Genomic DNA, 13,827 nt, shown 5'->3' with positions numbered 1-13,827 from the left:
CCAGCAATCCCACTACTGGGCATATACCCTGAGAAACCCATAATTCAAAAAGAGTCATGTCTATTTACAATAGCCAGGACATGGAAGCAACCTAAGTGTCCATCGACAGATGAATGGATAAAGAAGATGTGCATATATATACAATCGAATATTACTCAGCCATAAAAAAAACAAAATTGAGTTATTTGTAGTGAGGTGGATGAACCTAGAGTCTGTCATACAGAGTGAAGTAAGTCAGAAAGAGAAAGACAAATACCATATGCTAACACATATATATGGAATCTAAAAAAAAAAATGGTCATAAGAACCTAGGGGCAAGATGGGAATAAGGACGCAGACGTACTAGAGAATGGACTTGAGGATACGGGGAGGGGGAAGGGTAAGCTGCGACAAAGTGAGAGAGTGGCATGGACATATATACACTACCAAACATAAAATAGATAGCTAGTGGGAAGCAGCCACATAGCACAGGGAGATCAGCTCAGTGCTTTGTGACTACCTACAGGGGTGGGATAGGGAGTGTGGGAGAGAGGGATATGGGGACATATGTATATGTATAACTGATTCACTTTGTTATAAAGCAGAAACTAACACACTATTGTAAAGCAATCATGCTCCAATAAAGATGTTTTAAAAAAAAAGAGTCATGTACCACAATGTTCATTGCAGCACTATTTACAATAGCCAGGACATGAAAACAACATGTGTCCATTGACAGATGAATGGATAAAGAAGATGTGACATATATATATACACAATGGAATATTACTCAGCCATAAAAAGAAACGAACAAAAAGACTTCTAACACTTGTTCAAAGCGTTACACTTGTTCAAAGCGTTATGCTCCTTAAAAGCCTATGCTCATTCTCTGTCTAGCTGTGACCGGCTGAGGCAGCATAGGGACGGCATAGGGACAGTAGCCTTGCCTGGCTACTGCAGCACTAGGGTGTCAGTTGGTCCCGCCCAGAACACTTCAGTTCTGCCCTGTAAGGATATATTTAATAACTGATTGTTGTGTCCCTTTAATACAAGAAAATGGAAGCTGAACAGCCAGAGGAAACCTTTCCCAACACCGGAACCAATGGCAAATTTGGTAAACGCCTTGCTGAAGATATGGAAGACGAACAAGCTTTTAAAAGATCTAGAAACACTGATGAGAGGGTTGAATTACGCATTCTGCTTCAGAGCAAGAATCCTGGGGAAGTGATTGGAAAAGGAGGCAAGAATATTAAGGCTCTCCGTACAGACTACAATGCCAGTGTTTCAGTCCCAGACAGCAGTGGCCCTGAGCGCATATTGAGTATCAGTGCTGATATTGAAACAATTGGAGAAATTCTGAAGAAAATCATCCCTACCTTGGAAGAGGGCCTGCATTTGCCATCACCCACTGCAACCAGCCAGGTCCCGCTCGAATCTGATGCTGTGGAATGCTTAAATTACCAACACTATAAAGGAAGTGACTTTGACTGCGAATTGAGACTGTTGATCCATCAGAGTCTGGCTGGAGGAATTATTGGGGTCAAAGGTGCTAAAATCAAAGAACTTCAAGAGAACACTCAGACAACAATCAAGCTTTTCCAGGAATGTTGTTCTCATTCCACTGACAGAGTCGTTCTTATTGGAGGAAAACCTGATATGGTTGTAGAGTGCATAAAGATCATCCTTGATCTTATATCAGAGTCTCCCATCAAAGGACGTGCTCAGCCTTATGATCCCAATTTTTACAATGAAACCTATGATTATGGTGGTTTTACAATGATGTTTGATGACTGTTGTGGATGTCCCGTGGGTTTCCCATGTGGGGAAAAGGTAGTTTTGACAGAATGCCTCCTGGTCGGTGTGGGCGTCCCATGCCTCCATCCAGAAGAGATTATGATGATAGGAGCCCTCGCCGAGGACCTCCTCCACCTCCTCCTGGACAAGGGGGCCCGGGTGGTGGCAGAGCTTGGAATCTTCTTCTTCCTCCACCACCACCACCTAGAGAAGGAGATCTAATGGCCTATGACAGAAGAGGGAGACCTGGAGACCGTTATGATGGCGTGGTTGGTTTCAGTGCTGATGAAACCTGGGACTCTGCAGTAGATACATGGAGCCCATCAGAGTGGCAGATGGCTTATGAACCACAGGGTGGCTCTGGATGTGATTTTTCCTATGCTGGGGGTCGTGGCTCATATGGTGATCTTGGTGGACCTATTATTACTACACAAGTAACTGTTCCCAAAGATCTGGCTGGATCTATTATTGGCAAAGGTAGTCAGTGGATTAAACAAACCCGTCATGGGTCAGGAGCTTTGATCAAAATTGATGAGCCTTTAGAAGAGTCCGAAGATCGGATCATTACCATTACAGGAACACGGGCCCAGATACAGAATGCACAGGATTTGCTGCAGAACAGTGTGAAGCAGTATTCTGGAAAGTTTTTCTAAGACTAGTGAAGAACTGAAGGAGTCCTGCTTTTTTTTTTTATCTGCTTTTGTTTAAAAAGCCAACATTCCTCTGCTTCATAGGTGTTCTGCATTTGAGGTGTAGTGAAATCTTTGCTGTTCACCAGATGTAATGTTTCAGTTCCTTACAAACGGGTGGGGGGGTGGGGGAGGGTGTGCAAAAACCCTGAAATTTTGAAACAGCAGCAGAGTGAGTGAATTTTAAATTTTGCTTATTGGTGGTGGTTTAAAAAAAAAATCCCCCCATGTAATTATTGTGAACACTTTGCTTTGTGGTCACTGTAACATTTGTGGGGTGGGACAGGGAGGAAAAGTAGCAATAGTCCATATGTCCCTGGCATCTAGTCAGAGCAGTATGCAGAATGTAATGCTCTTTTGTAAGACACGTTTTATGATTTTTAAAATAAATTTAGTGAACCTAAAAAATAAATAAATAAATAAATAGATTATCCAAAGGTTCCAGGGCCATTTGAAACAACTTAAAGGAATTGTCTCATCACTGGCGAAATGTAAATAGTTTCCATTGGTTCATGAATACAAAAACTTAAAAATCCCTATTTAAAAAATAGATTTACACCTCAACTGTGAAACTAAAAACAAAGAGAAAAAGTGTTTTAAAAAAAACAGAAAGGAAAAATAATATGTAATGTTATTATACTCTTAACTTGCTTTTATGGCCCTAATTACTTTTATTTCAGAAGACAACATTTTGGCTGGAGGTATGCCCAGTTAACAAATATTCTGAGTTCCTGCTACATGTAAAACTCTATGCTAGATTTTATGGTGCTAAAAAGAAAAGTCTGTGTGGCATTACGTCTTTATTTCCACACTGATTACTGAATCGTGAATATATTTCTATACATGAACAAAGAAGATATCAAATTCAGACATATCTTCAGAAAGCTCCATTAAGAATGAGAATAGGGACTTCTCTGGCGGTCCAGTGGGTAAGACTCCACGCTTCCACTGCAGGGGGCACGGATTCAATCCCTGGTTGGAGAGCTAAGATAGCTTTATGCTACGCAGTGCAGCCAAAAAAAAAAAGGAATGAGAATATTTGTCTATATTATTGTCTTCTGCTGAACATGGCTTGCCTAAATATTTTCTCTTCCTTTCACTTTAAAATAATCGCCTACAATATGAGGTGTCTAGTTGTCAAAGAGACCTTGGTAAGGTTGAAGAATTGTCTAGATTCTCAAATATTGCCACCACATGCCAGATTTTTTGATTATGTGGGTAAATTGGATGGTTTAGACGTAAGACTTAGTTGTCTGCTACTACTCAGAACTGTCAATTTAACTAGCAGTACCTACAATAAGCATGCTCATGTATGCTCCATATGAACAGAGAAACAAAATACAATTCTCACTTAGGAGGGAGTGGGAGGTTTGGGGCATAGATTAAAGGGTTTGTGAATTAATGGTCTCTTCCCTACCAAGGCTAATAACTTCATACCTACTAATAAGCAGTATTTACTGATTTACACTGCTTGTCGTACATACTTCCTTCTCTCCTCAGCACCCAAAACACACAAACAGACAGACATCACTCACTCACACACAAGACTGAAGGACTTGAACTAAACTTTAGGACCTGTCACTTCCTGAGAAGATAGAGCAGACAGAACTTTTTCATAGTTCTGATCCTCAGCCAGTAGAAGCTCCAGAAATTCTGTTTAGAATGGACTTGGTGGGGACAGCGATTTTATAAAAATTTGTGTTGAAGCTACCATTTTGTATGGTAAGCAAGATAATTTTATGTAAATCGCATTTTTATTTTGGGTGGCTTATAGTGTTGGTGCTAGCATGGTTTACGGAAGGAAATGCTAAAACCCTCCCAAGTCAGCCCCCTCTGGCTCCAGCTTCCACTGAAGGAAATGGAAGGAAGTAGAAGTAAGTTACAGGAAAGCAGGAGCAGTTAGGGAGCTGACAAACTGACAAACCTTCATAGGGTAGGAGGAAGTAAGCATTTGAAATTTGGTCTGTGGAACTCTCTACTTCAGTTTACACATTTATAAAATAAAGTTCATTTTTTAAAAATAAATTTATTTATTTTATTTTTGGCTGCATTGGGTCTTTGTTGCTGCACGCGGGCTTTCTCTAGTTGTGATGAGCAGGGGCTACTCCTCATCGCAGTGCGTGGGCTTCTCATTGCGGTGGTTCTCTTGTTGCGGAGCACAGCCTCTAGGCGCGCAGGCTTCAGTAGTTGTGGCGCGTGGGCTCAGTAGTTGTGGCATATGGACTTAGTTGCTCCGCGGCATGTGGGATCTTCCTGGACCAGGGCTAGAATCCGTGTCCCCTGCATTGGCAGGCAGATTCTTAACCACTGCGCCACTAGGGAAGCCCTAAAATAGAGTTCATTTTTGACATGCTTTTGAGTGTAGAAAATACTTAGAAAAATACTTTTCTTGAAATTTTATTATGCAAAAAGACAATATAATTAATAAATTAAACTTTAACTCTTCTTTTTCAGTAGTTTGCTTATTGCTGAAGAATCAGCTAACAAATACTGTATGGTGTGGCAATCAGAAAGCTGCAGAAGCTCTTTGAATCCATTTTTGTTTAGAGGTAAAGGTTAATTGATTTTGAATGCTAAATAGAAAGTATAGATAAAAGGTACAATCAGTAGAAATGTATTGTCAGTATTATTATTATTGAAAATACTGTCATTATAAAAAGCACCATTCCAAAATTAGGATTTCAAAATTTATAATCCTAATTTTGGGTTAAGGCTTGTAATGCAGTTAATAATATTAAGTAGTTGTGCTACTTCAGTTCCTCCATACAATATTCTGTGTCCCTACTTAGGCTAAAAAGTAATGAAGCAGAAAGTTCTGTGTCAAAATATTTAAAATGATAGTCATCATAAAAATCTGATAAAATATATCATCTTGTTTAGGCTCATTATAATGAATTGGAATTTCTGATTTAATAAATCTTATGTTAACTCTTCAAAATATTGTCGAATGTATTAATTTAGTGATTACTAAAATGGTCAAACAAAATAATAGTTCCATCTCCTAAATAGTAGAATAATTTTAACTTCATGATATTTCCGTAAGTTGAAATAAACCTTTATGTAACTTCTATTGCTATAATATTTTGGACTTTTACAAATATTAGCATCTTGAAGATGAAATACTAGACATAACTTTATTTTAGTTTTTTTCTAATTTGTAAAAATCTATTTTGTAAGAAATTTCCAGTGTGGTTCTGTTTATTGTGTTTTTTTATCTTTTTTGCCCTGTGGACTGTTTCTCACTATTTGTTTTTTGGTTTGTTGTGGTTTTTTAAGTGCCAAGAACTGGAGAGCCCAACAGTCTATATTCAGTTGTAGATTTTAAAAAGATATTTTCTATTGAAGAAGAAAGGCTTGTGGTTAATCCTGAAAATGCAGAGTGGTGGAAACAAGCAGGACTAAATCTGATAATGACAGAAACTTTGGAACATCTAAGTACATATCTGTATCATAATCTATCTTCTGATGATAGTAAACTGGAGACATTTTTGCCTACCAATGTGCTTCAATTAAAATGTAAGTATGTAATAGTAAATATCACTTGTGTAAACATTTCCAGAATGAGATGTTAGATACTGGCTTTCCGCTAGGTTATTGGGAAAATAAAACTAAATTCCAACATTAAATATAGCTCTGGCTCCGCCAGAATTTATAACTTCGACCTTCACTAAGCCTCATTTTCTTCCTTGAAAAAATGAGGAAGTTTGACTAGCTAATCATTAAATCTCTTTCTGTCCTAAAATTCTATAGTCTCAGCTTTAAATGTCTAGCCATTTTCAATTAGTGTCTTTGTTTTCTTTTATAAATGATTAATTTCTAGCCCATTTTCTGTTTACATCAGCCTAGATACAAACCAGCACTGTTATTTTTCAGCCTGACAGCTGAGCTTTAAGTGTTCAATCATATCTAGTAATCTCTCTTCAACAATAGAAAATCTTCCTTTGTTACCAAAAAGTTTACTCATTAAGGGTTTTTTACTTGTATAAGTTAAGAAGACAAAAATGTCTTTTGAGTTAATTTTTTTTCTTCTTCTAGGAACTTTATGTTCTCCCAAGTTCTTTGAGCATATTTATGATTATTACCTTGAACTCTTTATTGGGTAGATTGCTTATCTTCACTTCACTTAGTTCTTCTTCTGGGGTTTTATCTTGTTCCTTCATTTGGAGCATAGTCCTCTGTCCCCTCATTTTGCCTGATTCACAGTTTTTATTTCTATATGTGTGGTAGGTTGGGTATGTTTCCCAGTCTTGTAGAAGTGGTCTTTTGTAGGAGATGTCGTATGTGTCCCAGCAGCACACTCCCCTCTGGCCACCAGAGATATATGCACTAGGGGTGCCTCTTATGTGGGCTGTCTAGGCACTTCTGTTGTGGCAGACTGACTAATGTGAGTGGTCTGATAGGCGTGGCTGGCCCCTTGTCCAGTTGGTTGTGAAGCCCTGCCCTTGTGTGGAGGCTGCAGGCTACTAGTGGGCAGGGCTGGGTCACAAGGTGGCTGGAGCTCTGGGGGCCCCCGGGGCTACTGCTGGCCCACTCATGGGCAAAGCCAGGTCCCAGGATGGCTGGTTATAGACCTGGGGGTCACAGATCTAGTGTCAGCCTGCTGGTAGGTGGGGTTGGTTTTTGACACCTCAGGGACCTGGGGTGTCCTGAAGCTGATGTCTGCCAGCTGGTGGGTGGGGTCAGACCCTGAGGTGGCTGGCTGAGGGGCCAAGGTGTCCCAGAGCTGACATTAGCCTACTGGGGGCTGGCAGTGGGACTCAAGGGATCCAGGGCTAGTGCCCACCCACTGATAGGTGGAGACAGGTGCTGGGGTCTCTGGCTGCAGGGTCCTGGGGTGTCATAGCTGGTATTGGCCTGCTGGTGGGCAGGGCTGAGGCCTAGGAGATTCTGGGGCTGTTGTCCAGCCACTGGTGGGCAGGAATGGGTCCTGGGCCTTCTGGTGGGCAGGACCAGGTCCCAGGGTGGCTAGGGGTTCAGGGGTGCCTGCTGGTGGGTGGGGCTGTGTCCCCACGCAGCTAGCTGGTTGACCTGAGGCGTCCCAGTACTAGTCGACAGGCTGATGGGTGGGGCCAGTCCCAGTGCTAATAAGCTAGAGGGAGGATTCCAAAATGGCACTTGCCATCACCAGAATCCTCATGGCAGAATGAGCTCCCAAAAAATGGCTACTGCCAATTTCTGTGTCCCCGGAGTGAGCTCCAATTGCCGCTGGCCTTTTTGGAAATCTCTCCAAGATCAGCTGGTGGGTCTGATCCAGGCTCCTTTCAAAGTACTGCTTCTGCCCTGGGTCTCAGGGTGAGTGAGATTTTGTGTGCCTCCTTTGAGAGTGGAGACTCTTTCCTACAGCTCTCCTGCTCTCCCCAAATTAAGCCCTTGTGGTCTTCAAAGTCAAATGTTCTGGGGGCTCGTCCTCCTGGTGCATGACCCCAGCCATGAAAGCCTATGTGGGGCTCGGACCCCTTACTCTTTGGAGAGAACCTCTGCAATTAACCTCTGTAATTATCCTCCCATTTGTGGGTCACCCACCCGGCGGGGGGGTATGGGTGTCGACTATATTCTGTCTCCACCCCTCCTCTCTGTCTCGTTGTGGTTTCTTCTTTATATCTTTAGTTGTAGAAGATCTTTTTCTTCTAGTCTTCAGGTCTTTCTCATCAATAGTTGCCCTGCAAATAGTTGTACTAATTTTGGTGTGCCCATGGGTGGAGGTGAGCTCAGGGTGTTCCTGCTCCACCATCTTGGCCACTCCCCCTCCTCTTTTGAGTTATTTTGGTTGCTATGTATGCCATTATAGTAAATGGAACATACTTAGACTCAATTATACCTTTTTGAAATATGTATTGTTTTCAATACGTATTGTTTTAAAATCAGTTTGTGCAATAGTTAATAAATTTAGCTTTTAAATGAGCTGGGGAAGTTTACTTTTATTTTATTACAGAGTAAATAATATATTTAAAAGTGAATTTTAGGGACTTTCCTGGTGGTGCAGTGGTTAAGAATCCGCCTGCCAATGCAGGAGACACAGGTTCGAGCCCTGGTCCGGGAAGATCCCACATGCCGCAGAGCAACTAAGCCCGTGCACCACAACTACTGAGTCCACATGCCACAACTACTGAAGCCCACGTGCCTAGAGCCTGTGCTTCACAACGAGAGAAGCCACCACAATGAGAAGCTCGTGCACCACAACGAAGAGTAGCCCCCACTTGCCGCAACTAGAGAAAGCCCACGCACAGCAACAAAGACCCAATGCAGCCAAAAATAAATAAGTAAATAAAATTTTTTTAAGAAGTGAATTTTAGACATTACTGTGTACATTGGAAGACTGCTCTAAGGAAATAGGAATTGGGGTGAGAATTGTTATCAAGGGATGTTTCAAAGACAGAAGACAGAGGGCTTTGGATGTGGTAGAAAAGAGGGTAGATAAACTGACTATGTCAAGCAAATGCACACCAGTCTATCCTAAGACCCAGATGGTTACCCATGGTAGAAGAAGAATTTTAAAAGAGATGAGGTCAGATTGTGAGACAAAGAAAAGAGAGAAGATGATTTTATGGAGTCTTCCAATATCCTTAATAATGTATTAAATCTATAAAATTATGTATAATCTTTATTATGATATATAACTATATTGAGGTTAAAATGAAACATATAACTCATCTTGTTAGCTAGTAGAATTATGAATCCCGAAGTTTCATCCTGAAGTTTAAAAAGCAATAACTTTATCAGGAGCCCATGGCCACGTTGTCAGGATAGGGGTGGTTAAAGAGAGTAGTAGAGGAAAATAATCAGAAAAGTGAAATAGTAAACAGTTCCTATTTACCTACTAAACACTCCAGAATATCTCTAGAAAATATCTTGGAGGTTGCAAATTGGTAGCACTCAGATCCTGTTCAGCCCACGTACTGTTGACCCATATGGTATTTTAATTAGTTACCAGCATTTAAAATTTGGAGGGTTGTACGAAACTGATCTGTATTTTGAAATTGTCTTTAAAATTCCAAAAATCAGATTCTCACATGGCAACAACTGGTTAGGGCTGGTAGTAGCTCACCATTTAGACAGACCATGCACCCTCCAGTTCACCGTAGTTCCCAGCACTCACAAATTGAGGCCAGGTATTGGTTGGTATTTAGCATTACTCTTGCACTTTTGTCTTATATTTATAATAGTTAAGAGAAAAGTAGAATGTTTCTGATACCAGTATCTCTAATAAAAGCAAAAGCAAAAAAATTTATAGACCACATTTTGGAAGAAAAAAACAAAATCTATCTTCCCAAAGATTATGATTTAAGCACTGGCCCTGTACTTCACTCATTTACATATTTAGCTGGCCTATAAGGCACTTACGTTTTTTTCAAATAAACTTTGAAGTATAATTTACATATAATAAAATGCACTTGTTCTAACTGTACAGTTTAATGAATTTTGACACATGTATTTTTATACCATGAAACTATCACCACCATTAAGATACAAAATATTTCTATCATCAGGAAGTTCCCTTGTGCTCCATTGCATTCTATAGTGATTCTCCTCCTATCCCACCCTTCTCCCCTACCAACCTTCACCCCTGACTTAAAGTAACCACTGGTCTACTTTCTGTCACTATATATTAGTTTCCCTTGTTCTGGAATTTCATTTATGGAATCATACAGTATGAACTCTTTTGTGTCTGCCTTCTACTCAGAATAACATTTTTGAGATTCACTCATGATGTTGTGTGTATCTATAGTTCATTTCTTTTTTATTACTGAGGAATTTTTCATTATATGGATGTACCGAGGTTTGTTTATCAACTCTCCTGGATTTTTTTCTAGGTTTTTACTGTTATGAATAAAACTGCTATGAATATTCTTGTAGAAGTCTTTTTGTGGACATTTGTTATCATTTCTCTTCAGTGAATATCTAGGAGTATAACTGTTAGGTTTTATGGTAGGTGTATGTTTAACTCTTTAAGAAACTACTTTTTTCCAAAGTGGTTGCTCTGTTTTACATTTACACCAGCAATGTGTGAGGGTTTCAGTTACTCTATATCCTTGCCAACTCTTGGCATTGAAAATCTTAAATTTTAGCCCTTTTGATGGGTATGTTGTGGTATCTCATTGTGGTTTTAATTTGTATTTTCCTGATAATTAATGACGATGACCATCTTTTTACAAGCTCATTGGCTATATTTATACCTTCTTTTAAAAAATATATAATAGCTTTACGGACATGTAATTCACATACCGTATAATTCACCCATTAAAAGTATATACCTCTCGGGCTTCCCTGGTGGCGCAGTGGTTGAGAGTCCGCCTGCCGATGCAGGGGACACGGGTTCGTGCCCCGGTCCGGGAAGATCCCACATGCCGCGGAGCAACTGGGCCCGTGTGCCATGGCCGCTGAGCCTGCACGTCCGGAGCCTGTGCTCTACAATGGGAGAGGCCACAACAGTGTGAGGCCCACGTACTGCAAAAAAAAAAAAAAAAAGTATATACCTCTCTGTGAATACACTAAAAACCATTGAATTACCATTCAAAGTTAGTATATTCACAGAGAGGTATAATCATCACCACAATCAATTTTAGGAGATTTTAATCCTCCCCCAAAAGGAATCTTGTACCCATTAGCAGTCACTCCCATTCTGTCTATAGATTTGTCTGTTCTGTATGTGCCATAGAAATGGAATCATACAATATGTGGTCTTTCGTGACTGCTTTCATTTAGCATGTTTTCAAGATTCATCCATATTGCAGCATGTGCATATCTTATATGAAGTATTGATCAAATATTTTGTCAAATTTTTAATTGACTTTCTTTTAAAATATTATAACAGTTCTTCAAATATTTTGGATACAGTCTTTTTTTTTTTTTACGGTACGCGGGCCTCTCACAGTTGTGGCCTCTCCCATTGCGGAGCACAGGCTCCGGGCGCTCAGGCCCAGCGGCCATGGCTCATGGGCCCAGCCGCTCCAGGGCATGTGGGATCCTCCCGGACCGGGACACCAACCCTTGTCCCCTGCAACAGCAGGCGGACTCTCAACCACTGCGCCACCAGGGAAGCCCGATACAGTCTTTTTTAAAGTATATGTATTACAAGTATTTTCTTCTGGTCTGTGGCTTGCTTTGTATGTAAGTTTTTGACCCTTAGAATAACTGTAGGTATGATAGCTCCAAGGCTATGACTTGTTGTTAGACTATTGACAACAGTCTGGAAATATTTCTTTGCTCAGTAACCTTAGCTCCAGTAATAGGAAAAAGAGGTGCTGAATTTTTATCCTTTAAAAATTTATTTTATTCAGACGAAAAATTGATTTTAAAAGCAGTAAACAAAGTACTCGTAAGGATCAAATTATATTAATAAGAACCCAGAACTAAAGGTTATCTTAATACCCTAGTAGAACATTCATTTAGGCATGAAAGTCATTGGATGTTTTCATTTTCTGTTTTCAGCATGGCTAGAACATAAAAGTTGTTCCTCGCCTATTAAACTTATTGAGATATCTACAAATGATCATTTATCACCTTCACAAAAGACTCCACCTCTGTCAAAAGCAGTAACAGACTCGTATTTTTCTGATGAATATGTTGCTGTTGAAAGACCACGAAAAGAAGAAAAGCCAAAGATTGACCTAGAACTAGGTTATAGAATAATCCGAACTAAAGAAAATAAAGATTACTTGGAACTTGACAGCACAGTACCATCTACTGAATCATCTTCCTCTTCCAAAATTGAAGAAGCATCTTTTAAACATGGTAAAAAACAGGAGAATAATTTGGACCTTTTGAATGACTTTATTATGCTGCGAAATAAGTATAAGACTTGCACCTCAAAGGCTGAAGTCACAGACGATGATGGAAAAGACGGTGAGTAATTTAATATTTTGGTGTAGGTATGATAGCTTCAAGGACTAAATGTATAATTTATTATAGAAGGTAAAGAAATAAAGCTCTTCAGATAAAACATTATTCTTCAAAGAAAATGTCATTGATTCATGACACATTATATACGGAGATAGATATGGGATATACAGATATAGATGTAGATATGTATTTTCCAAAAAGTTTAAAAGTGCATTTGAACTTTTAAGAAAAGCCACTATTTGTAAAAACTCATTTTCTACAACTTGGTCATACAGATTCATAACATTTCTAACTTTTGCTGATCATTCTGCCATTCTTTTTTCTCTTTTAGCTCACAGTTCTACCTCCATATTTTAACTTGTATTTTAATGTGTACTTAAGAAACTTTTGCCTGTTTGATTGCCTATTACTCTTTTTAACTTTATCAAAGAGTTTCTGTTTGAGTTGTAACTGTTTTACATTCATCACTTATAAACATATCAAAGTAGTATAATGCGTCATATCATTTCACTTCTGGTAAAAAAAAAAAATTCTAGTATTCTAGAATGTGTTTGACACAGCTTACCCAAATGAAATAAGTACAAAGATATTTATTTGTGAGAGTTAGAGTATACCTAGGTCTTACTGTCCTATGTATTGATACTGTTAATGTATACAAGGTCTTGCCCCTGAATAAACTGTAAAATAAGACAAGAAGTAAAATATATACCAGAAATTAGTTTGAGAGTCCAATGAGCTTGCTAACTAAACACCAGAATTGGGCAGAGTACCTACCCAGACCCAGACTATGCTGGACTGGGCCAGGATTCCCCATGGTTGGGGAGCTGCTTGGGAAAAAGTTATGACATAGAAAAGCAGAAAAGAATGCTTGTTCTTTGTTTGCAGCATGATATGACAGTCTTTTATAGATCTATATAAAGTTATATTACTTTGTCCATCAGTGCATTTTCACAATGAAAAATTCAACAAAAATTCAGAAAAGTATTTAAAGATCTCAGAATTTTGTGACCCTTTATGTTTATATATATTTGTCATAAAGTTTCTTTTTGTGTAATTGTTTGACCGCATTATAACTTACCTTGTTAGGTGACAATTCTATATGTAACAGATCTTTCTAACCAATTTGCACCATAATTCAGAGTATAATTTATACATGAAAGAATGAGCAAAATATAAAGAATTATCTTATGAATGTGATGCATAAATAGGAATTTTTTAAAGTTTTGTTTTTTTCAGGTTTGTGAATGTTTTCAGATTCTATTCACATTTGAGGCCAGAAAACAACAAAAAAAAGGAAACCAATCCAAAATTAGCACTGACACCCTTTTCTGGTTTTCATACTTGTGATGATGTCTTGTAACAAGGTATATTGGCAACAGAAAGTGAGAGAAAGAAACAAGAAAGGAGACAAAGATAAAAAGAGTATTTTCTTATTTTAAAAGTTAGCCATTAATTAAACAATTAAAGGAATACTGATGTTAGGTGGGAATGCTCTGTACTCCTGATTTTTTCTCTATAGTATTAT

The 13,827-nt window shown here is 39.0% G+C and overlaps 1 protein-coding gene and 1 pseudogene across 1 annotated transcript in view; both read left to right on the top strand.

Moving 5' to 3' along the window:
- SHOC1 (shortage in chiasmata 1) overlaps window positions 1-13,827 on the top strand; it is an 89,229-nt gene that overhangs the window by 27,811 nt on the left and 47,591 nt on the right. The window contains exons 10-12 of the mRNA XM_065879404.1: window positions 4,917-5,011; window positions 5,739-5,978; window positions 11,892-12,305. Of these exons, the coding sequence (XP_065735476.1) occupies window positions 4,917-5,011; window positions 5,739-5,978; window positions 11,892-12,305 (749 nt within the window). The remainder of the gene's footprint in view (window positions 1-4,916; window positions 5,012-5,738; window positions 5,979-11,891; window positions 12,306-13,827) is intronic.
- On the top strand, window positions 1,036-2,426 carry LOC136124639 (heterogeneous nuclear ribonucleoprotein K pseudogene; annotated as a pseudogene).

Source organism: Phocoena phocoena, chromosome 6, assembly GCF_963924675.1.
Source record: "Phocoena phocoena chromosome 6, mPhoPho1.1, whole genome shotgun sequence".
Lineage (NCBI taxonomy): Eukaryota > Metazoa > Chordata > Mammalia > Artiodactyla > Phocoenidae > Phocoena > Phocoena phocoena.
The sequence above is the reverse complement of the archived record's forward strand: the minus strand, read 5'-3'. Positions and strand labels throughout refer to the sequence as shown.